The 24,599-nt window shown below is 38.2% G+C and overlaps 1 protein-coding gene across 5 annotated transcripts in view; it reads right to left on the reverse strand.

Moving 5' to 3' along the window:
• The window catches only part of LOC135091476 (solute carrier family 49 member 4 homolog), a 32,998-nt gene that overhangs the window by 6,706 nt on the left and 1,693 nt on the right, over window positions 1-24,599 (reverse strand). Inside the window, exons 1-9 of one of the 5 annotated variants that reach the window (XM_063989139.1) lie at window positions 17,578-17,661; window positions 16,949-17,179; window positions 10,886-10,992; window positions 7,912-8,012; window positions 6,637-6,790; window positions 5,733-5,823; window positions 5,258-5,370; window positions 3,817-3,990; window positions 838-973 (exon numbers count right to left, since the gene is read on the reverse strand). In XM_063989139.1, the coding sequence (XP_063845209.1) occupies window positions 838-973; window positions 3,817-3,990; window positions 5,258-5,370; window positions 5,733-5,823; window positions 6,637-6,790; window positions 7,912-8,012; window positions 10,886-10,928 (812 nt within the window). In that variant the 5' untranslated portion in view covers window positions 10,929-10,992; window positions 16,949-17,179; window positions 17,578-17,661. Of the gene's footprint in view, window positions 1-837; window positions 974-3,816; window positions 3,991-5,257; window positions 5,371-5,732; window positions 5,824-6,636; window positions 6,791-7,911; window positions 8,013-10,885; window positions 10,993-11,598; window positions 11,813-16,948; window positions 17,534-17,577; window positions 17,662-24,599 lie in introns of those variants that run through there. The other 4 variants (XM_063989143.1, XM_063989138.1, XM_063989141.1 and 1 more) reach the window with 4 other exon arrangements.

Consider the following 24,599-nt stretch of genomic DNA (forward strand, 5'->3'; position numbering starts at 1 on the left):
CCTTTTTCTTATATATTACAGCCCTCACATCCTCCCTTATTTTTCCTGTACTTGCAAGCTCTACTCCTATCTTCTCCTTTCTCTCCTTTCTCTTACATACTATAGCTCTTCCATCCTCCCATTTTTTCCTGTCCTTGCAAGCTCTAGTCCTCTCCTTTACCTTTCTCTTACACACTCTACTGTAGCCCTGCTGTCCTCCCATCTACTCCTGCCATTGCATACTCTATTTCATTCCTTCTGCCCTTCATCTGATGTACTCCAGCCCTGTCCTCTCAATTCATCAGCATTCGTCTTCATGCACCTACTGCACCTATCATACTCATACACTCTCTGCCATCCTCTTCATATGACTAACAATGATGTTCATGATCCTTCAACCACTCCACATGGCAAGTCTGTTAAGAATATCCACTGCTTTCATTCTTCTCATACCATAAGCATTTTTAAAGTTCACTGCTTTCATTCTTCTCATACCACAAGCATTTTTAAAGTTAACTCATTTCAACCACTTGGATCTTCAATCAGTGTCTTCTATTCCACACTAAAGTTTCATTTGCAGAATCAATTGTTAATAAAATTTTCATAATGCATTCCTTTCTTTATTTTAATGCCTATTGTTCCTCCTTTCATAACACACCCTAGAGAGTCAGTCACTTTCCTCCTGTGCATTCATGTTTTACATTCCAAACTTCAGTACTTGCACATGACCAAAGATGACAAAAAATTCATGCACTTTCTTGGCTTGGTAAAATCTGGTAGCTGCCAAACCTGAGAAGAGAAAATAATGCTAAAAAAAATTATGACAATGATGATGAAGTAAAGAATGACACAACTAACCTGAGCAGCATCTTAAGGTCCTTGGCAAGTGGTGCGGGTTTCTCATGCATGAAGGAAGTGAGGGAAGGAGGTTTCTTTGGCTTCTCGGGGAAGTAAGCAATGACTCCAAGGAACAGAGATCCACAAATGCCAAAACCTGCAAGCATTATAGCCACCATCAGCCTCAGCAACACCTCAGTCCATTCCTGCTTCTGACATGACACATATAATGCTCTCCAGTACCAATAAAAATAAAAAGATAAAAATACTAAAAATGGACTGCTAAATAATGTAACACTTTTTATGGGGTATCATTACAAACATAAGCTACTGTATGGACAGGTGATCATCTATGTGTATTGGGCAGGGCTCTAGCCTTGAAAGCCCTGCAAGGGTGCGGCCCTCTATCCCTCAACCGGGTGAGCGCCCACCATGCTTGCCGCATTCTCGCCCCTGAGGTCTGGAGGTGACATTGATATATCCTTACCCCTCCCTCCAGCCCATGAACCACCATCAGCTTCAGGGCTGATTTAGGTAGTCCTAGGCTGGCCCAGGTGTTCACGGAAGGGAAGGCAAGGACCCCCCCCTCCAACTCATTGTAAACAATGAGAACTCGTTCCAACTGGGCTATATACAAGCAGCACCACATCGTTGGCGAAGGCCAAATAACAGAAATGAGTTCTGCCTAGATCAACGCAGACTTCCTCAGGGGCAGCAGACAAGGTCCAGTCAAGGGTCACATTAAAGAGCAGTGGTGACAGTGGATGACACCTCTGGTTATTGGCACCCTGATGTCGTCTAGATTGGTATAGGCTTGTGGAAGTATATTCCCCAAGTAGGCAGTGAATCTCTTCCCCAAACCCCACCGCAGGCAAGCCATCCTGATGGCAAGGTGTCCCACACAGTCAAAGGCTTTCCTGAAGTCCAGGAACGCCAGACAGAGGGGCTTGAACTCGACCTTCGCTTTCATGTACCAATAACAAGTTGGCAGCGCAGCCTTCCTCCACCTTAAAGGCCCTCTGTCTCTGGGGAAGGAGGACATGGGTAGCCACTCTTTTGGCAAGCACCTGATGGGCAATTCTCATCAAAATCTTTGTGATTGTCAAGTCTGATGGACTGGTAGGCTCGTCAACCTTCAGAAGTACTGACTGGTCCTGGGTCCAGCTGACAGGTGTCTGGCCTAGACACAAGACAGTGTTAAATAGCCACCTTAGCTTTACTAGACCAACGGCCTTGACATCGGCCCTGGACCACTCATCTAAATCCCTGGCTGTTCCAGCATCAGTGGCCTGGAGCACTGCCTTCACATCCCCCTCTGAGATAGGTGCCCAGATTGCTCCTTCAACCAACTCTCTTGCTGGAGAGATGTTCCCTGGGACTGGGGGTGGGCTAGGCCTAGCAAAGAGGGATTGCCAATAGTTGGAAGTTTCCTACAGCTTTGGCCCCTTATTCACAAGCCAGCTCTGCCCTGCGACTACCCTCCTAGTCGCAAGACCTCTATTCCTCTTCCAGGCAGACTGGAATCGGGCATACTCTATCTACCTCCTCCCCCTTGCATCCTTTGGAACCAGTAGGCTCTTCTCGGGCCTTGGGTGAACCGAGGGAGAGGGAGGAGACCAGTCATCCAGCTGTCTCTGGATATCAGCAGTGTCACTAGGAACCTCCACCTCAAGGATGGCCTCTAACTCTCACCATATGGCTTGAGTTGGGTCCTCCATGGGTGGAAGTAGTTCCACGACCAATGTCGCTCTCTCCCTTTGAGCCAATGTGGAGGCTACTGGAGAGAGAGTGGTTGCTGAGGAGGGGCCACCAGTCCAGAAGCCAGTTCCCCCACAGGTGTTGGGATGGGAAGCATGGCAACAGACTCTGCAAGCAGAGTCCTATATGCCGGCTGCTTCCACTTTCCCTTTATAGCCTCAAGTGTTCGGTGAGGCAACACCAGAGCGTGTATCCAGTCATTGAGCTCCTGCTCCCCTAGATAGTCCTTTTTGAAAGCCAGCATGAGGCGAACCTCTTCCAGGTCCCACCGGGCCTTAGGACGAGCATCCAGTCAAGCAGCCTCAGCACTGTGGAAACTTTCAGGGTGTTTGACATGCTCATATACACATCTACCCCTGTAAGTGGCAAATGTGATGTGGCAGGTTGGGCACGTGGGTGAGTCGTGCCAGGGTGCACCCGGGGCAGTTGCACCCTCCATTGAATTTGATGGAGAGTTAAAATAAGTGCCTTCCTTAACAACTGCTACCCCTAGTCCGCCCGGTACCAGGAGGGAGAGTGCTACTTAGTACTTTGGGACAGCTGAACAGCCTGGGGTGGCGGAGGACCCAAGACCTGAAGATCCAGTGTGACCGCAAGGAGATGGCAACTCTCTTAGTAACTATGCCTCACATTCATAGTTACTCCATTTACTTTCAATAATAATAACAATAACAACAACAACAACAACAACAACAACAACAACAACAACAACAATAATAATAATAACAATATAACAACCTATCTATCTACATACCAGGCTTGCAGTCCCACATGGGGTGGCCCAGACAAACCACCACACATTCACTCTCAGGCCCATCTGTCCCTGATGGAATGGGACAATCTTGTGGACCTATCATTTACTTTCAATAATAATAATAATAATAATAATAATAATAATAATAACAATAATAATAATAATAATAATAATAATAATAATAATAATAATAATAATAATAATGATAATAATAATAATAATAATAATAATAATAATAATAATAAAATCATTAATTATAATGATAATAGGCTCAATAACCCCCTTGTGTAGGTAACCTGTCTTCTGCAGTCTCTAGATAGCACTCTCTACTTTCTTATGTCCAAACTCCTACACAACATTTTCACTCCTGACCTACAATCCACAAGTTCCTGTGAGTCACCCCATCACAAACTCAACCACCAAATGACTCACTAATCCACAAGACAGTGAATCACCAAAATCCCAAAAATGACAGACAAGTGACTCACTGATCCACATGTAGTCCCGAATGCTCATCCTCAGGGCCTCTATCTGTTCAGGGTCCAGGCCAGCCTCAGTGGAGTTCCCATGGTGAGTACTTTGGTTGATAGGCAGGTGAACCATTAAGGGACCCAGGAAAAACCCACCTGCATTGCCTAGCTGGTTGAAGGTGCACCCAATCCCTGAGGGGAGATGAGCATGTGAGGGCAGGAGGAACAGAGACATGAGGAGACAAATTAAAGGACTCAGGAAGAAGTACCTACATAGCCAAGCTGACTGAAGGTACACCCAATACCTGAGGAGAGATTGACATTTTTTGCTCTTTTATCATGTAATACTGGCCAAAGACAACAAAATTCATATAAATACCTATATAAAAAAATTACCCATCGAGGTGCCAGTCCCCAGGGAAGAGGGCCAAAAGGACTAACCAGAGCTGGAGAAGTGTGAGGTGGAGGAACAGAGATCTAAAGATATAAAGAACAGAGATCTAAAGGTATATTTCACATCATTATATCTGAAGATATAATGATGTCAAATGTAATGAAAGTAAAAAATGGAATGAGTATGAAATAAAAAAACATGTTAAATACAGTACTTGAAGAAGGAAGTGTAAAAGGGGAAAGTAATTACAAACAAAATAAAAGAGGATATCTAAATGTAAAAGGGAAAAAGTTACTAAGAGAGAGGGGCATGGTAAATATGAACTAAAAGAAAAACATAGTTTAACAAGGAAAGATAATGAAAACCAGAGAAAAAAAAAATATAGTAAAAATGAAGGAGGAAAGATAAATCTAAAAGAATAAGGCATAAAATACAAGGGAAATAATGAAATAGATAACATAATACCAATGAAATAGATAAGATATACCAATGAAACAGATAAGGCATACAAAGTTAATGACACCAGAGAGAAGGCCAAGATAGAAGCTCTAATAAGGTTACTGTTCCATTTCATGGAATACCAATAATCAATACTGAACTTTTCTGCATTGACTAGAAACCATATGAAATTTAAAACACACACACACACACACACACACATAAACTGAAAATAAACTACAAGATGAGGCAACAGAGACAAGGAACTTACATCAACTACTAGAAAAACTTGAAAAATAAAGAATAGAGAGACAAGATACACAGACAGAAACATACAGGTGTAGCTAACACATTGCCAAAAATAAGCACAGAGGTGACAGAGGCAAGTAACAGACATCAAATTATGGAAAAACTGGACAAGTACAGGGACAAAATAAGGAGACAGACATATACAGGGGCAGTTCAGGTCCTGTATACAACTAAGCAAGATTACATACATACACAAGCACACTTAAAGATCTTCAAAACATACAAACATAGACCCAATGATCTTTAAAATGTATATAAACACACACTCAATCATCTTCAAAACATATACAGACACACTCAATGATCAAACCTGCGTACCAGTGGCAGTAGTACGCTCATTGTGAGGGAACCACCTGGAGGAGAGCAACGAGGGAGCGGCACCGATGATGATTCCAGCAAAGCCATTCAATACAGCTCCTATGTGGGCCAGGCTGTGGGTGGTCAAGAAAGGTCAGGTCACATCACTGGAAGAGGTTATTGTTTGGCAAGGGAAGGAATACAGGTCAGGTCACATCATCTGAACAGGATATTACTAAAGCAATGATGTGTGTGGCATTTGGTAGAATATGTACAATTTGGTTTAATTTGTATTGCATAAGGTTGATTATTTATAGACTTTCTATGGAACAGTAATGAATTTTAGCCATTTTCTGTATGTTTGCTGTCCAGTCTCATACAGGAAAACAAAGACATGAAACAAAATAATGATGACTGTGTTTGCCAGCAACTTGAACACAACACATCCCACCACACGCATGGGCCAGAAGCACTCAGCACATCACTCTTGACTCACACTGTGAATGCCTGTTCCTGTGTGGAGAAACATCTTATTCCTGTGCCCATGGACAACAAGGCAGCAGTGACCAGCAAACTCACACGAATACCTGAAAGGATTTACATAGTTATATATCTTTTCATTTTATTTATTTATTTCATTTTCTATTTTCTATTTTTGTGTGTATTTGAAGGAGACCAAGTGCTAAAAATATACTGATAAAAATTAATTTGCTTCCTTCAAAAAGAAGTTAAATAAAGAAAATAAATAAAGAAAATAAAAAATGAAACTAGTTTGCAGACACATGTGGATGTTTGATATGATCTACATGACATGGCAACAAATGCACTACAAACATATTAAGCTTATGTGGTTCAGCTTTTTCAACAATGAAATGGTTTATTGACTGGCTCTCCAACAAGACTTGTTTATTTGAAATAGGTAATGTAATGCTTTATCTATCATACTCTTACCTTCCACCATCTTACCCCTAATCTCATTCTTTTCTGTCATTAATTGACATCCTCACTCTTGCCAAGACACTCTCTCTTAAAATTCCCTTCAGTACTTGATCTCACTACCATCCTTCCTTCATCCTTGCTCTTACTTCCATCATCACTCTTTATTCTCACCACTGCCTTTTCTTCACTCTTTCATCTTCCCAATTTTACTCATATTTCCTATCATCTGTTCTCCTCAACCTTATTTTTCATCTTCTTTTCAGCTCTTACTCTCACAGTCATTTCATCATCACCATTACTCTAACTTTCGCTCTCACTCAGTAGAATTTGTGTAGTTTGGTTTAATTTGTGCTATTGCAAAAAGGATGATTATTTATAAACTTTCCTTGGTTTATCTCATATCTTAAATCAATGTTTTACTTTAGAGAAGCCCTATGTCCCTTCTTCTCTGCCTGACTCACCTTTGGACTGCAGCAGGATGGTCATGGGGATGAGCCCTGTGATCATGGTGATGGTGCCCCACATGGACAGCAGGGCTATCTCTGCATCATCCCACTTGGGGTATGCTGCCTTTACTGAGGCTGTGATTGGCCCCCATGTATTCCACACAGCACACTGGAAGAATAACAAATCTTTCAATATCAATATAGCAAACCAAGACATTGTGAATCTTAGAACATAAGAAAATAACAAAATAAGGGAAACTGCAAGTCACCATGCCTACACATAGCAGTCCCTATATAAAACATACTAACATATTTCCAATCATTCTCATCCAAAAATTTTGGATATGATGAATGCTCTAAGCCTCTCAAGGAGGGCTCACATTTGAACTCTCATCATAAGTGAAAATAACAAGCCCACAGAGCTTCCTGCACAACCAATGCACATGACAAACTACCTTTTGATAAATGTAGAAGAAAGCTGGCAAAACTATGAATAAAGACTTCCTTTATGTAACAACCCAAGTTTTCTCAAAGATCTCACAGCGACCATCAGATATAGTGAATTTTCCTGAGTAACAAAATGGCCTTGCCCCATAAATACTCCTTTGCATCAAGCGTTTCCTGCACTCCATCACTTAACTCCTACAGCACACATGTACTTCTCTAACACCTGAATGGCAGCTGAGAAGTGAGAAGTCTATCTTTTAATCTTTAAAAATCTTACTTTTTTTATTGGCCTTTTCAAAATAATGTCACTATTTCCCTTATTAACAGGAAGAAGGGATAATAAAAGCATAATCATTGTGTTAGGCTTATGTGTCTCATTGTTCCAGAATTAAGAGTGAGAAGCATATGTAAGTGGAAATGACTAAACCATTTTTTATTTTTTACTTATTGCTCTTCTCACATTATCATCCTCAATGACCTTTCCTATCACCCACCACCTTATCTTTCATATTCCTTGTTGCTACATCAATGAATGGACTCACATCATGAACAATCACATTATTTCTAATAATCATCATCAATTGTTCTGATAGTAGATGATAACTGACAAAACCACTGAGACAAGGTACTCTTAATGGAAAACACACATGACTCACTAAGATTAAATTCTCAGTCAAGAACACTTACATTCTTCACTGCTATCTATCCAACACATTAAACTCTCCTCTAGAGGCAGGCTTATAGAGAAACAAGGACAACTATGTAACTAGAAGAGATTGCATGTAAAGTTGGCCAGCTTCATAAGTAACAGTTAAAGTCAGCAAGGCCAGAATCCTCACACACCTGCATGAAGCCCATCCCAGCAAAGAGGAAGAGGATCCACCACCTCCGCTTGTACACCTTCACCTCCACACTGGACAGCATTACTTGTGACTCGGGATGATCTGTGGGGACAGCAGTGTAAGTACAGTGGAACCTCGGTTACCGAATCCCTCCCTTTTCGAACAAATTGGTTTTCAAACAAAATTTTGAACTCATTATTGCTTTGGTTGTAGTACAATAATTTTGTTCTAGGACAAAGTTACTTGATTTCAAATATTAAAGGACATAACAAAAGCTGCTGTTTATTACTAATCTATAGTTTCTATAAGTATCTAATTAGATTTTATATATTTGAAGGAGAGACACAGAGGGTAAGACAATAATTCAGTCTTTGAAATAAGGTAAATATGATCCCATTGAAAAGCCTCAATGTTGTTAAACAAACAGTTTTAAGCACTCAAGAGTAATCCCGAGCCACCTGTGGCTCTCTTGATGACACCCAACACCATCACTACTGCACAAATGCATTCTTCCAATAGCTTTTCCCAGCAGCAAGATGTCTAAATGTTATGATCACCTTTATTTTGGTGGTAAGTGGTTCCTCCTCTCTGTGTCTTTCTGTAAGGCTTCCCTCACTAGATTGGTCTAAACAGTATCTTCTGATGAATTCCGAGTCACTAAGTCCATATAATACATATTTTCTGGATAAATAATTTATAAGCTGCAAATGTTGTGAAGCACCCATCTTGGCTGTGGGAGTGTCTGTCATAAGCCGCTAAAACAGTGTAGACAGGTGACTGAGAACTGATTAATCCATTTTATATTGATTCTTATGGGCAGGATGGTATCATCAGCATAGAAGTGGATAGGACAAGAAGTTTGGTTTAGATCATTGATGAATAATAGGAAGAGAGTGGGTTATAGGATAGAACCCTGAGGAACACCACTGTTAATAGATTTAGAAGAGGTACAGTGACCATCTACCACAGTAGCAACAAAATGGTCAGAAAGGAAACTTGATATGAAGTTACAGAGAGAAAGATATAAGCCATAGGAGGGTAGTTTGGAAATCAAAGCTTTGTGTCAAACTCCATTTGAAGCCTAAGCCAACAGCAAAAGTTTCAACAAAATCCCTAAAAGAGGATGACCAAGACTCAGTAAAGAAAGCCAGAAGATCACCAGTAGAGTGGCCTTGAGATCAGATAGAAGGCTGTGAAGTGATAGATGTTTAATAATCTTCCTGTTGAGGTTAGATTCAAAACTTTTGATAGATAGGAAATCCAAGCAATAGGACGATAGTTTGAGAGATTAGAATGGTCACCCTTTTTAGGAATAGGCTGGATGTAGGTGAACTTCAAGCAAGAAGGAAAAGTAGATGTTGATAGACGGTTGAAAGAGTTTGACTAGGCAAGGTGCAATCATGGACACACACATTCAGAGAATAATAGGAGGGACCCCATCAGGTCCATGAGCTTTCCGAGGGTCTAGGCACGGAAAACATTACTGCGAAGGATTCTAATGGATAGCACGAAGTAGTTGGAGGGTGGAGGAGAGGGAGGAACAAGCCCTGAATCATCCAAGGTAAAGTTTTTGGGAAAGGTTTGAGCAAAGAGTTCAGCTTTAAAAATTGATGAGATGGCAGTGGTGCCATCAGGTTAAAATAAATGAGGGAAAGATGAAGTAGCAAAGTTATTGGAAATGTTTTTGGATAAGTGCCAGAAGTCATGAGGGGAGTTAGATCTTGAAAGATTTTGACATGTTCTATTAATGAACAGATGCTTGTTTAGGTCATGCAGATACAGGCTGATCCAGTTGGACAAAGCCTGTGTTAACTTGTATCGTAATGGAAATGAACAAGTCAGGCTTGATTACTTTTACATTTTTTTATGTATATGTACATATATATATATAAATATATATATATATATATATATATATATATATATATATATATATATATATATATATATATATATATATATATATATATATATATATATATAAACCTTATTTATCAAAATTATATAGAACTGAATTTTGATATGAAAAAAAAAAGCTTAGGCTTTTTTTTTAATGCAAACCTGATTGCAGCAGCAGAGGGAGGCTAGAGTCCATGACCAGTGTCCACCACCAGTGTTTAGAAGCCAGTGGCAATGCCAATCTATGGTCAGCTGTTTTGACACTTGCTTGCAGTGATGCAGCCTGCCAACCTCCCTCACACTGGGAACTGCACCACAGTGACCCCCACCATCTCCTTTACCATCCACCACCACCCTCAGTTGCCAAATAAGATTCCCAGTTTTTCCCTCTCCCAGATTTGGCTAGTTTAGGCTCCCCTTTCCTGGTCATTAACCAAGGAAAGTAGGGAGGAACAGAGATAGGTATCACTCCTTGGCATAGTAGTTAGAGAATCTCATGGGAGGAAGTTAGATATTTATCTGTATTTTTCTTACCAGTGACAAAATAAATGTCAGGCATATACTGCCAATTTTACCTCTCACTACCTTGAACATTCACATTTTTATATACTAAACTGTTTAATAATTTATTATTGTTTTGTTCTTAAAGATGTAACAATCATCACCTTTTCGATACACAAGCAGTGGCCATAAAACCAGTCAAGAATAAGATTGAATTTCACTTGGAGCAGCATGATCATTAAGTTCTCATTTGCAGCAAGTGTGCACTGAGTGTCATATAAGAGGTCTGATCCTTAGCTGATTCCTCTCATGAATTTCTCTCTCATCAATATCAAGGTCCTTTAGAAGACTGCATCTTTACACTAAAATAAACAACAAGTATTTATATTTGCCTTGTGCACATGTATTATTGAAAAGTGTTAGTTGTGAATGAACTTAGGTTGTCAATTATGAGTTCTGCTCACCATACACAAGGATTACATCTCTCTCTCTCTCTCTCTCTCTCTCTCTCTCTCTCTCTCTCTCTCTCTCTCTCTCTCTCTCTCTCTCTCTCTCTCTCTCTCTCTCTCTCTCACCCTCAGGAAGGATTGCCTCCATGTCCTCTTCAACCACAGGCATCTTGGGCAGTGTTGTTGTCAGGATGGGAACAAAGGTAGACTGAGCACCAGTGTGATGGCAGGTCCTGAAAACAAAGATAATGAAATCAATATATAGACTTATTTCTTTGCTTGATTATGTGAAGAACCTGACCCTCAACTTGCCTAATTAATATCCTGATTTGACCATCAATTTACCTAATTAATATCAATCTCTATGCTTCCACTGAAAGACAGCCTCCCTAAACTTTTCCACACATCTTTATTATAATTATTAATTTATTCTAGGTCATTCCAGCAAAATTCCTAGACAAATGTAGTAAAAGAGACTTATAAGGCACTGAAGTTCATAAAGGAAAACAGACATTAAACAAAATGATAAAGATGAAATGTGTTATTGTGTTTTTAAGAACTCATTCACTATAGTAACAATAGTGTACACATGATACAGGTAAAGTCATAGAGATGGCTAACATTTCTTTAAAACACTATGAGTACTGATACATGCCCTTTTAACCATGAAGGTTGGCCAAGGGCACACAATAATGGAAAAAAATATCTGCTAAGGCTGCCACTGACACAATGTTAAAATGGATTTGGCTATAGAAACTTTGCTGTAGTACAGTGAGGATACTTTCACAACTCACCTTCACCAACCCTCATCTAGTATGCATCATTTTATCTCCTCTTACCTATGCTTCTTGTATTCATGACAACCACTCCAGCAGGGCCTTTAGTGATCACTTGTGGTTCAATCAATACATCACACTTGTGTCCTGCTACTGGGGTGTTCAATTTCAATTGCAGCCACTGACATCTTTTTTCAGTTTCCTCTGTTTAGTTTTAGTGCATTTATATCTCAGTTTTCACAAATGTTATTACTTTTCTACATATATTTCTGATTGTACTTGTGGTATGATATGTGTTATGTTTTGTATATATGTGTGTATGAAGATAATCTTGATTACTCAATATTATTACATGAATCAATGTGAGGCTGGCATCATGTGTGTCTTCCTTACTAAGTATTAATTACAATTGCTGAAAATTAACTGTTTGAAATGTATGAAATTAACACAGCTTCATGTATGAAGATGCACTGAACAATGAGTGCTTGCACACAAAGATTCCACAGTTGAATATATTAAGAAATATAAATGGTATTAATTTTGTAGATTCTAAAAATGGACTGAGAATACAGAATACAACAAATATCCACATACCTATCCTTTTTTTTTTAGATAAGAGGAACACCAGCAAAGGGCAACAAAAATCTAATAAAAAAAGCCCACTGAGATGTCAGTCCTGAATAGAGTCTGCAGTGGTGGTAAAAAATTGAAGGATAAGTGTCTTGAAACCTCTCTCTTGAAGGAGTTCAAGTCATAGGAAGGTGGAAATACAAAAGCAGGGAGTTCCAGAGTTTCCCAGAGAAGGGGATGAATGATTGGGAATACTGGTTAATTCTTGCATTTGAGAGGTAAAGAGAATAGGGGTGAGAGAGAGAGAAAAAAAGTCTTGTGCAGTGAGGCTGCGGGAGGAGGGGACACAAGCCATTAGCAAGATCAGAAGAGCAGTTAGCATGAAAATAGCAGTAGAAGATAGCAAGAGATGCAACATACCAGCGATGAGAAAGAGGCTGAAGACAGTCAGTTAGAGTCAGTTAGAGGAGAGGAGTTGATGAGATGAAAAGCTTTTGATTCCACCCTGTCTAGAAGAGCAGTATGAGTGAAACCCCACCAGACATGTGAAGCATACTCCATCCATGGATGGATAAGGCCCTTGTACAGATTTAGCAGGTGGGGAGGGGGTGGGAGGGTGAGAAAACTGGCAGAGACATCTCAGAACCTAACTTCATAGAAGCTGTTTTAGCTAGAGATGAAATGTGGAATTTCCAGCTTAGATTATACGTAAAGGACAGACCAAGGATGTTCAGTGTAGAAGAGGGGGCTAGTTGAGTGTCACTGAAGAAGAGGGGATAGTTGTCTGGAAGGCTGTGTTGAACTGATAGATGGAGGAATTGAGTTTTTGAGGCATTGAACAATACTAAGTTTGCTCTGCCCCAATCAGAATTTTTAGAGGGATCAGAAGTTCAGGCGTTCTGTGGTTTCCCTGCACGAACTGTTTACTTCCTGAAGGGTTAGACATCTGTGAAAAGACGTGGAAAGGTGCAGGGTGGTATCATCAGCGTAGGAGTGGATAGGGTAAGAAGTTTGGTTTAAAAGATCATTGATGAATAATAGGAAGAGAGTGGGTGACAGGACAGAACCCTGAGGAACACCACTGTTAATAGATTTAGGAGAAGAACAGTGACTGTCTACCACAGCAGCAATAGAACAGTCAGAAAGGAAACTTGAGATGAAGTTACAGAGAGAAGGATAGAAGCCGTAGTTTGATAGAAGATAGATAGAATAGATAGAAGGGTAGTTTGGAAATCAAAGCTTTGTGCCAGACTCTATCAAAAGCTTTTGATATGTCTAAGGCAACACTGAAAGTTCCACCAAAATCTCTAAAAAGAGGATGACCAAGACTCAGTAAGGAAAGCCAGATCACCAGTAGAGCAGCTTTGACAGAACTCATACTGGCAATCAGATAGAAGGTTGTGAAGTGATAGATGTTTAAGAATCTTCCTGTTGAGGATAGATTAAAAAACTTTAAATGGGCAGGAAATTAAAGCAATAGGATGGTAGTTTGAGGGATTAGAATGGTCACTCTTTTTAGGAACAGGCTGAATGTAGGCAAACTTCCAGCAAGAAGGAAAGGTAGACAGACAAAGCTGAAAGAGTTTGACTAGGCAAGGTGCAAGCACAGAGGCACAGTTTCGAAGAACAAAAGGAAGGACCCCATCAGATTCGTAAGCCTTTCGAGGGTTTGGGCCAGCTAGGGCATGGAAAACTTCACTGTAAAAAAATTTAATAGGTAGCATGAAGTAGTCATAGGGTGGAGGAGAGGGAGGAACAAGCCCTGAACTGTCCAAGGTAGAGTTTTTAGCAAAGGTCTGAGCAAAGAGTTCAGCTTTAGAGATTGATGTGATAGCAGTGGTGCCATCTGGTTGAAATAAAGGAGGGAAAGAAGAAACAAAGTTAGTGGAGATATTTTTGGCTAGATGCCAGAAGTCACGAGGGGAGTTAGATCCTGAAAGATTTTGACACTTTTTATTAAAGAAGTTTTTGGCTAATTAGAGAACAGACTTGGCATGGTTCTGGGCAGAAATATAAAGTGCATGACATTCTGGTGATGGAAGGTTCAGGTACCTTTTGTGGGCCACCTCTCTGTCATGTAAAGCATGAGAACAGGCTGTGTTAAACCAAAATTTGGAAGGTTTAGGTTGAGAAAAAGAGTTGAGGGATGTACATCTCCATGCCAAACACTATCACCTCTGTTATGCACTTGGCACACAGAGACGGGTCTCTGACACAGAAGCAGTAGTCATTCCAAGGAAAATCTGCATAATACCTCCTCAGGTCCCCCCAACTAGCAGAAGCAAAACACCAGAGGCACCTTCACTCTGGGGGATCATAAGGAGGGATTGGAGCGATAGGACAAGATACAGATGAGATTGTGATCAGAAGAGCCCAACGGAGAAGAGAGGGTAACAGAATAAGCAGAAAGATTAGAGGTTAGGAAAAGGTCAAGAATGTTGAGCATATCTCCAAGATGGTCAGGAATACGAGTAGGCTGTTGTGCCAATTGCTCTAGGTCATGGAGGATAGTAAAGTTAAAGGCTAGTTCACCAGGATGGTCAGTGAAGGGAGAGGAAAGCCAAAGTTGGTGGTGAACATTGAAGTCTCCAAGAATGGAGATCTCTGCAAAAGGGAAGTGAGACAGAATGTGCTCCACTTTGGAAGTTAAGTAGTCAAAGAATTTCTTATGGTCAGAGGAGTTAGGTGAGAGGTATACAGCACAGATAAATTTAGTATGAGAGTGACTCTGTAGTCATAGCCAGATGGTGGAAAACTCAGAAGATCCAAGAGCGTGGGCATGAGAGCAGGTTAAGCCATTGTGCACATAAATGCAACATCCAGCTTTGGACTGAAAATGAGGATAGAGAAAGTAGGAGAGAACAGAAAGGGGGCTACTGTCAGTTGCCTCAGACACCTGTGTTTCAGTGAGGAAAAGAAGATGAGGTTTATTAGAGGAGAGGTTATGTTCTACAGATTGAAAGTTAGATCTAAGACTGCAAATATTGCAGAAATTAATGAAGAAAAAGTTGAGGGGGGGGTGTTGAGACACTTAGGGTCAATACCAGAAGAGCAGTAAGACCTGGGGACATTTGTGGTCCCCTCCCCAGATGGGGACTCTGCGGCTGGTGTAGGAGTTGCCATGATTTTGAATTTTGAGTGAAGGATGTGTGTGTAATTAGATACTTGTAGTTTTGTGTGTAGGAAGAGAGTTGTCTTTAGAGGGCAGCTGTGACTGCCCCTTTATATTGTGAAACACAAAGCGAAATGTTCAGTGAGGTCACAGCTGGATTTAATGATAAGTTCACAGCACCCCCTGATCAAGTGCTTTAGACTTCACTGGGAGTAATTATCATTATGGCAAGTGCCTACTGCCTCCTCCATGCAGCACTTTGGTCATAAGATACTTATTTTCCTCTTTTCTTCTCCATTCCTTTTTTTCAAATTAAACAATTTTCATATAATAACTAGAATAAAAAAAACTAGTTTGCTCTCTCTCTCTCTCTCTCTCTCTCTCTCTCTCTCTCTCTCTCTCTCTCTCTCTCTCTCTCTCTCTCTCTCTCTCATGAAAAATAAATTCTACAAATTAATGCAATTTTCTTTCGCAATCTCCAACACTTGACACCTTTATTCACTCCTGAACCCAAGAAACACCTACAATTCTACCACAGCACTGTTCCTAAATCTCTTTAAATAATACAAAAAAAAAATCAACACAAAACCTCAAAAATCACCACCCACCATAGAACTGCAGCCAGATATAGATAAATCATATAAAAAACAACCCTCAGTACTGCCGCAACACCCTATACAATGGATGGAGTGAGATTAAGCAATGTTCCTTTTCCAAGGGTATTGACAGGAGATAACAAACATATTATCTGGCCATATTATCTGGGCATTGTTGAGTGGTGGGGAAGTTATCATGCCATATGCCAATAAAATATAAAACAAAATCAAAATGATAAATCACATACCATGAACACAAAATAAGCACAAGGATGAGGCAAGGAACCCCAAACAACACAAACAAGCAGAATGGCTCCTACTCACCACTGTGTGTATGATCATATCAATGTCTCCCTTAATAACCTTATTGCATCCTATATATATTGCAATTGATGTAGCCTACAACCAAAAACTAAATAAATACATATGATAAAAAATAGTTACTCTACAAATTTCTGCTGTTAAACAGGCACCACTGTAATGTAATTATTTTTCCATTTGATTTTTATGAATGTGCAATTGAAGCACTATTTAATATTTGTACTTGAAGCACTATTTAATATTTGTACTATCTTTTATCATTATTGAACTGTACACCCTTCCCTAACTTTGCAAGCAGTAATACAAGCAAGAACCACCTCGCCAGCCAGACTAACCTAGCCTCACTGCACAAATAAACACACATTTAGATCAGCTAATGTAAGAAGCACCCTACTTTAATCACACTAAGGCTGTCAAAAGCTACAAAAATACGATTAGATGATTTCTGCAATTTATATATGTTGTTTATAACCAAGGAAATCCTAACAAACTTGTGTGTGTGTGAGTCAAGAACAAAGAAAACACTGTACATTGGTTACTCTGCACAGTGAGCCAAGGACGTGTGGTTCGCTAAGTTACAGATATTACTACACATCACGAGGGAGTCCAATGATGCAATCACAAACCAGTGAATAAAGAACAACTCCTAACAATGATTCGTTACTGTAGCTATGTAAACCTAGTATAGGCGTGCTCTAACTTCCTCCTTTAACTATATCCAGGTCACTGTCTCTTAATATAATAAACTCTGGTTTTGGGCCACTAAAAGATGCACCAAGGCGTTTAGAATAAGGCTACAGGAGTCAAACCTTACCTGGTGTGGGTGATGCAGAAGTGGTTATTATTTCACCTGTCCCCCTTCGTCAGCTGTTGCTGTTTGTTTACCTCCACCAGCTGATTACGGGCGTGAGAGGCTGCGAGCGACTGCACCGCTTCACTCACTTTCTTTATCATACGTGTATTTTCACTATTGATAAAGTGACCACTCTAGTTCGGGTATCAAAGTTGTCTTAATGAGTGACCACATGCGGGTGTAAAATGATACCTGGGTACGATCAACACGGAAATTCAACTAGTTGCAACTATTTCATTGGCGTCCCGTTCCATTTCTCGCTCTATGTTTCTAAATAACTCCTCGCAAACTTTCCCTCAAGCACATAGGCTGGAAACGAGTCCACTGAAATTTTAGTACAACACGAACACCTAGTGGCGGTGGGACTGACACTACTCACGTCGATGTCACATGACTGTCTGGTCTACTGAATGCCTGACAGACTCTGCTTCTCCTCACTCCCAGACCTCGGTCAGTCCTGCCCGAGCCCCCAGTTACCCATTAGTCCGTCCTTCCACGTCTCTATCGCTCACTATCACCACTGACAACACAAATATACCAGACGCAAATTCCTAAATACGGAACTTAGCACTTGAGTAATGACTCTGTACTTTTCGACTTGCAGGAATGACTTGCTCGACAAAGGGGACATGCTTTAGGTACACGGATGACTCTATAACTGTACAATGATGTTTTACTACATCATGACAACCAGTCCTCGTACATCTAGGATATAGCCGGAGGTCGCGTTACCATCAACGTGACTCAGAAAGGATGCGGTTTGGGGCACGTGGTGTGTGGCGTGGTATGATGTAGTGTTGGTTAAAAGGAATGTGAACGGTGATTCATGGTTCCATATCATTCTGTCAAGTAATACTTTCAACACTAGCACGCATGGTGTGTTTAGGCTTAGTATTAATTTGTCTCGTTGTTGTATTCGGGTTTAAATTATACTATAATGTCTAAAGTAATGACCTCACTGATATTATACTGTGCCTAACTAGTGCGTAATTAAATGTGAGTTTATATCTACGCATGTATGCTCTCTCAGAAGGACCTGTAGACGCGAGAATAGATACACTACTGCTTCAACCCGAATTTTCCTACCGCTCTTTACACACTACTACTATAATTACCAAAGTGAGTGCGGTGTTAGCTGATGTTATATAACCTTGAGGATGCAAACCTTGAACGAAAACATAGTGATGCTCTCTCTCTCTCTCTCTCTCTCTCTCTCTCTCTCTCTCTCTCTCTCTCCAGACACCACTGCTGGCGACACTGCCCTCGTGCTCCAGTCTCCAGACGGCGAGACATTTAAGGAAGGAGGGGGAGAAAATTGTGTCACTGATTATACGTATATTTGCGATTGACACCCACCTTTCCGCCTAAACACTGATTTCCATTCATAGGTTCAGGGTACATCGTGTGCTTGGTGTGTGTGTGTGTGTGTGTGTGTGTGGGAAGTACGGCTGCACTGATTGTACTGTTAATTCTGAGGCCAGTGACGTGTTCACAATACGCACTAATATAATTCATTCCGTAATCCTAGACCTAAATTGCCTCAGACGTAGTATCAGAGGCCACGTGCAAAGTTATACGGAACAAAAATAATCATATATATATATATATATATATATATATATATATATATATATATATATATATATATATATATATATATATATATATATATATATATATATATATATATATATATATATATATATATATATATATATATATATATATATATATATATATATATATATATATATATATATATATATATATATATATATATATATATATATATATATATATATATATATATATATATATATATATATATATATATATATATATATATATATATATATATATATATATATATATATATATATATATATATATATATATATATATATATATATATATATATATATATATATATATATATATATATATATATATATATATAGAGAGAGAGAGAGAGAGAGAGAGAGAGAGAGAGAGAGAGAGAGAGAGAGAGAGAGAGAGAGAGAGAGAGAGAGAGAGAGAGAGAGAGAGAGAGAGAGAGAGATTGATACTAGTATACTCGTATATATATATATATATATATATATATATATATATATATATATATATATATATATATATATATATATATATATATATATATATATATATATATATATATATATATATATATATATATATATAAAATATACTATATATATATATATATATATATATATATATATATATATATATATATATATATATATATATATATATATATATATATATATATATATATATATATATATATATATATATATATATATATATATATATATATATATATATATATATATATATATATATATATATATATATATATATATATACTATATATAAAATATACTATATATATATACTATATATATATATATATATATATATATATATATATATATATATATATATATATATATATATATATATATATATATATATATGTATATATGTATATAATATGGCCATACCGTCACAAATAAGAAAAAAAACACGACTAATCTCAAAAAACAATACATAAAATACGAATATAACGTAAAAAACTGAAAACACGAAAATATAATAAAAAAAAACAAGCAACAAACAAAATACATGAATATACGATAGGGCAGGAAACACAAACAATAAAACAGAAAATATCTAGTCTCAAAGATACTACTGAAAACTACTTAATAAAAGACACTAGATGAAAAATTAAGAATTGACGTTAAGGGGGGAGAAGAGAGAGAGAGAGAGAGAGAGAGAGAGAGAGAGAGAGAGAGAGAGAGAGAGAGAGAGAGAGAGAGAGAGAGAGAGAGAGAGAGAGAAAATAAAGGTATCTCATTGCGAAATCCTATACTATACACAAATATTCTCGCTTCCCTGTCAAGCCACAGAGGCGATCACGTGTTCCCTTCCATCCCATCCTCCTTATCCACTCCTGCCTCTACAAATATCACAAACTCATTGTACCTGACTTAAGGAGGGTGGTGGTGGTGGGGAAGGCCATAGGGGGTGGAGGAGGTAGGCGGTCAGGTGAGGTGCAGGTGTGTGTGTGTGTGTGTGTGTAGGCAGCCAGGTGCAGGTGGGATGGGTGGGGAGAGGTAGGGTGGACCGGAGGTAATGGAGGTGTGGGGTGAAAGGGGGCTATTAAGGAAGATTAAAGCAGTTCTATAAATACTTCGTAAACAAACTACGAGCAGACCAGTTATAAAATACTCCACACAGAACAAGATAAAAGATAAAATATAAGATAAAACACCCTAAACGCCTAAAGGAAGCTTAATTTAGTATAGTCTATATCTATTTATCGGATACGAGATAAAAGGTGAAACATTATAAATAATATTGAACTTATCACTTTCTAATGTTGTCACTGAATAATAACAATAACAAAAAATAGAAAACAAACAAACAAACAAACACGAGCAAAAGGAGAGCAAAGTTATCCTCCAATAATAAAACACTCCCGCTTTACATTTAACTGTCTGTCCTACATCGATGGTCACAGCAACCGGATATTTATTTATTATTCTTATGTGCCAAGCTTCGTGTTGTTTTTACTATCGTCGGACACACACACACACACACACTCTTTCTTTTATCCGTATTTTTCTTCTTTCTCACTCAACTTTATTTCTTACAGTTCACCTCCACTTAAGATAAGTTTCCAGTTCCATACTATAACCATAATGCTTATTTTACTTTTTTTTTCTCTCTCTGAACTTCTAAAGCAGCCAGTGACATTTCTTGTTTTCATTTCCTTCATCTTTTACTTACTGATTTATTGTATATCTTACCTGACTTTGCTTCTTTTACTGTACGTTTTCTTCGTGCTTCTTCAAATACAGCCAGTGACATTTCTTATTTTCACTTCCTTCAACTTTTACTAATTTATTATTTGTATATCGCAGCGCTTCTTCCCTTCCTTTCCTTCCTTTCTTTGCGTCGTTTATGTTTTTGTTCGTGCCTCTTTTAATCCAACCAGTGACATTTCTTACTTTTTAATTCCATGATCTTTTACTGATTAATTGTGTAACGCAGCGCTTGTTCTCTTCCTTTCCTGTATCTTTCAGTAACGAAGGTGTCAACAATGCACAACAAATAAAGCAACATAAGTACAATTGGGAATCTTTATTGAGTGTCTTCCTTCACATGGAGGTGGTGTTGCGTGGTGGGGCGAGGGTGAGGGGCTGGAGGGGGAGGAGCAGTGTGATTGGCCGCTACGCAAGTCACCCACCCGCCACCCGTTTTCTATTAGCTCTAACATAAACTATTTTGCATCTGTTCCTCCTCCGCCGTGCCGCACCCCAGGCTGTTTCTCACGTTGATGATGCAAGTGGTGAGTGTGTTGACATGTTGACATCGGTGTTGACAGTTGACATTGCACGAGGTGACGTAGCGCTTATATTAATGAACCAGTACCTTGACCCATCGTAACATTAAAGGTATATTTATTGGTTTATGATATAATATTCAAAGCTATTTCACCTACTTACACATATTCAAGGGCTCAGTTATTTGTTATTATTGTTGTTGTCATTATTATTATTATTATTATTATTATTATTATTATTATTATTATTATTATTATTATTATTATTATTATTATCTACTTAACCCTACGATATTATGTACATTTCCCGATACATATAAAGTGATGTGGGTACAATTATAAAAATACTGTATATCAATGTACAAGTTTGACAATTGGTGGTGATGACAACTGTATAGAAGTTGCATTGGTATATCAATGTATAAATGTGTATACAGGTGACACTGATGGACAGACTACGCTAAAAATACAATGACAGTGATGAAACATGAGTAATCAGGCTAAAGTTGAAATCTGGATAGTGATGCACATCTGGGCTTAGTATAATATATAGACCTTTCTCTCTCTCTCTCTCTCTCTCTCTCTCTCTCTCTCTCTCTCTCTCTCTCTCTCTCTCTCTCTCTCTCTCTTGCCAAAAAGTACTCGTCTACAAAACATCGTTAGCTACATTATATAAATCTAAGGATATCGTATTTTTATTGTGTTATTATCGTGTTTTTTATTCCCGGTTTATCGGTAGTTACTTGACATGTAAAGTTATGTTTCCCCTCAAGAGGGTGAGGTGCGGTGTGCCAACCTGCAGTTTACAAAACACTATGATAACATCAATTCGGTGTATAACATTACTAGAGTGACCCAGTAAGAGCTTTCCTTGTTTTCCAATAGTACTCTCTCTCTCTCTCTCTCTCTCTCTCTCTCTCTCTCTCTCTCTCTCTCTCTCTCTCTCTCTCTCTCTCTCTCTAACACACACACACACACGCACACACACACACTAAAAATAGTCGTAATAATTCAGCGTTGCCACGAAGATATGATTCATTTACTTTTTTTCCCCTAAGGACAAAGTAAGATTTTTCCTTCATAATAATTTCACCCATTTCCCACGAGACTTCATTGTTTAGTGTTGTGAGTGGAGGTCTCGCTGTCATTAATCTCTTGTTTGCTTTTGTTAATGTCATTATTTTCATAGTTTTGTACTTTTACCATGATTATTTGTTATGTTTCGCGAGTTTTCCCTTTCACGCGTTTATTTCTATAGTTTTCTTCTTTCTTTTTATAAGCTATCTTATTTATTTATTTATTTTCTTTGTACTGACTTATCTTGGCTATCAAGAATGATTCTATCCACTATCGTTCCTGACAATGTTGATCTGCCTGCATCTTTCTAATTTTCACTTGTCCTGCCTTATTTCTTAACGTTTGTCTGATTTTTCGAATACAACGATTTTTTTTCACATTCCGTACCAGACATGGGCATGATTATTACTAATCAAAAAATCATAACCATATTTTTCTTGATAATAATCAATAATTAAAATGTGATTATTTTTTTGTAATTTCCATGAAACACTTTGCTTTCAAGTCCAAGTATGTTTTGAAAGCTTAGCACCATTTCATGTTTTTACTTGCTTGTCTCCCATGATATACGAGTGTCAGTCAAATGCACACAAAGCCTATACATGTTTCAACAGACTTGAAATGCAGTACTGGTAAAAATGATTGCCGCCAGGCTGGTGTGGGAGTGCACAGCCACAAGGTTACATATGAAACATGTTGTCTGTGTAATCACTGTAATGTGTGTATCAATCGTGGAACTGTCTATCAGTGTGTGTGCGTGTGTGTTGTAGTACTGCATCACCCAACACGTTTGTACATGCATATGTTGTTGTCTATGTAAGGCAAACAACACGTTTGTACATGCACATGCTGCTGGCTTATTTAAGGCAGGCAGCGGGTAGACTCATCACTCCACTCCACCCCTCAACAAGTACATCTCTAGATCATCATGGGAAACCAATACTGGACCATTTTCATGGCAGCTCCAAGGCAAATCCTACTAAAGTGAAACTGAAATGCAAGCACTGTGACGAGGTTGTTAGTGGTAACATTCCACGGACTTCAAATTTCCATACTCACACCTATTTAGGCATTGTACTTAATCACTGCTAATCATTATCTTTTTATAGATAATCACAACAAAATATGATTATAATGATAATCTAATCCTAATCATGCACATAAAGAAAAAAATAATCATAATAAAAAATAGCAAAACTAAAGCAATCATAATTTAATTACAATCAAAAGTATTCCAGACCATAATCAAAATCAAATCATATATATATATATATATATATATATATATATATATATATATATATATATATATATATATATATATATATATATATATATATATATATATATATATATATATATATATATATATATATATATATATATATACATATTTTCTTTTTTTATAATCATGCCCATGTCTGTTCTTTGCGTGTTTCGTTAACTTTGTTTGCATTTGTGTTTCTTAAATAGTTTCTTACGTTTCAAACTAGTTTCTTACTATTATCTCACTTTTTTTCTACAGTGCTTTCGTGATTTTTTTTTTTCACTACCTACATATATTAAGTTTATCACTATTTAAAAATTCTTGTTTTGCTTTCATTCGTGTCCCATAAATATTTCGTGTGTTTCCCTTTAATGTTTACTACGCAATTATGTTATGCCTCCACATACACCCACCCCGCCTTGGCAGATATCTGAGTATGGGGAACGATTAACAACGCCCACCCAGATGACCTTACGCGATAAGATCTGATTGCTTGTGTTCTCGGCAGCCTCCCAGGCACTGACCGACTCTGCTTGACTCGCCAGGCTGGGGTCAATGAATGATCTGAATTAACAGCTGTAATAGCCGTGAGGTGCTAAGGTACGTAAAGTTTTCGGTCTTACATAATAAATAAATATAAATACACTTTCGTTTTTAGTTTTTACCCATAATCCTCCCTCGCCACCCTTCCTTTCCTCATCCCCCTCCTCTTCCCTTTATGCCCCTCATAATTACCTCCTTTCGCGCAGTAACAAAATAATTTCCTAGTTTTAGCCCATGGGATAAAAATAAAATAAATAAATAAATAAATAAATAAAGTAATGCAGTGATTTGGCTACGAGTTGTCATACCAGAACATTGCTGCCTCCTCTTCTCTATCCAAATGCGAGAACTATCAA

Source organism: Scylla paramamosain, chromosome 37 (assembly GCF_035594125.1).
Source record: "Scylla paramamosain isolate STU-SP2022 chromosome 37, ASM3559412v1, whole genome shotgun sequence".
In the NCBI taxonomy this organism is placed as follows: domain Eukaryota; kingdom Metazoa; phylum Arthropoda; class Malacostraca; order Decapoda; family Portunidae; genus Scylla; species Scylla paramamosain.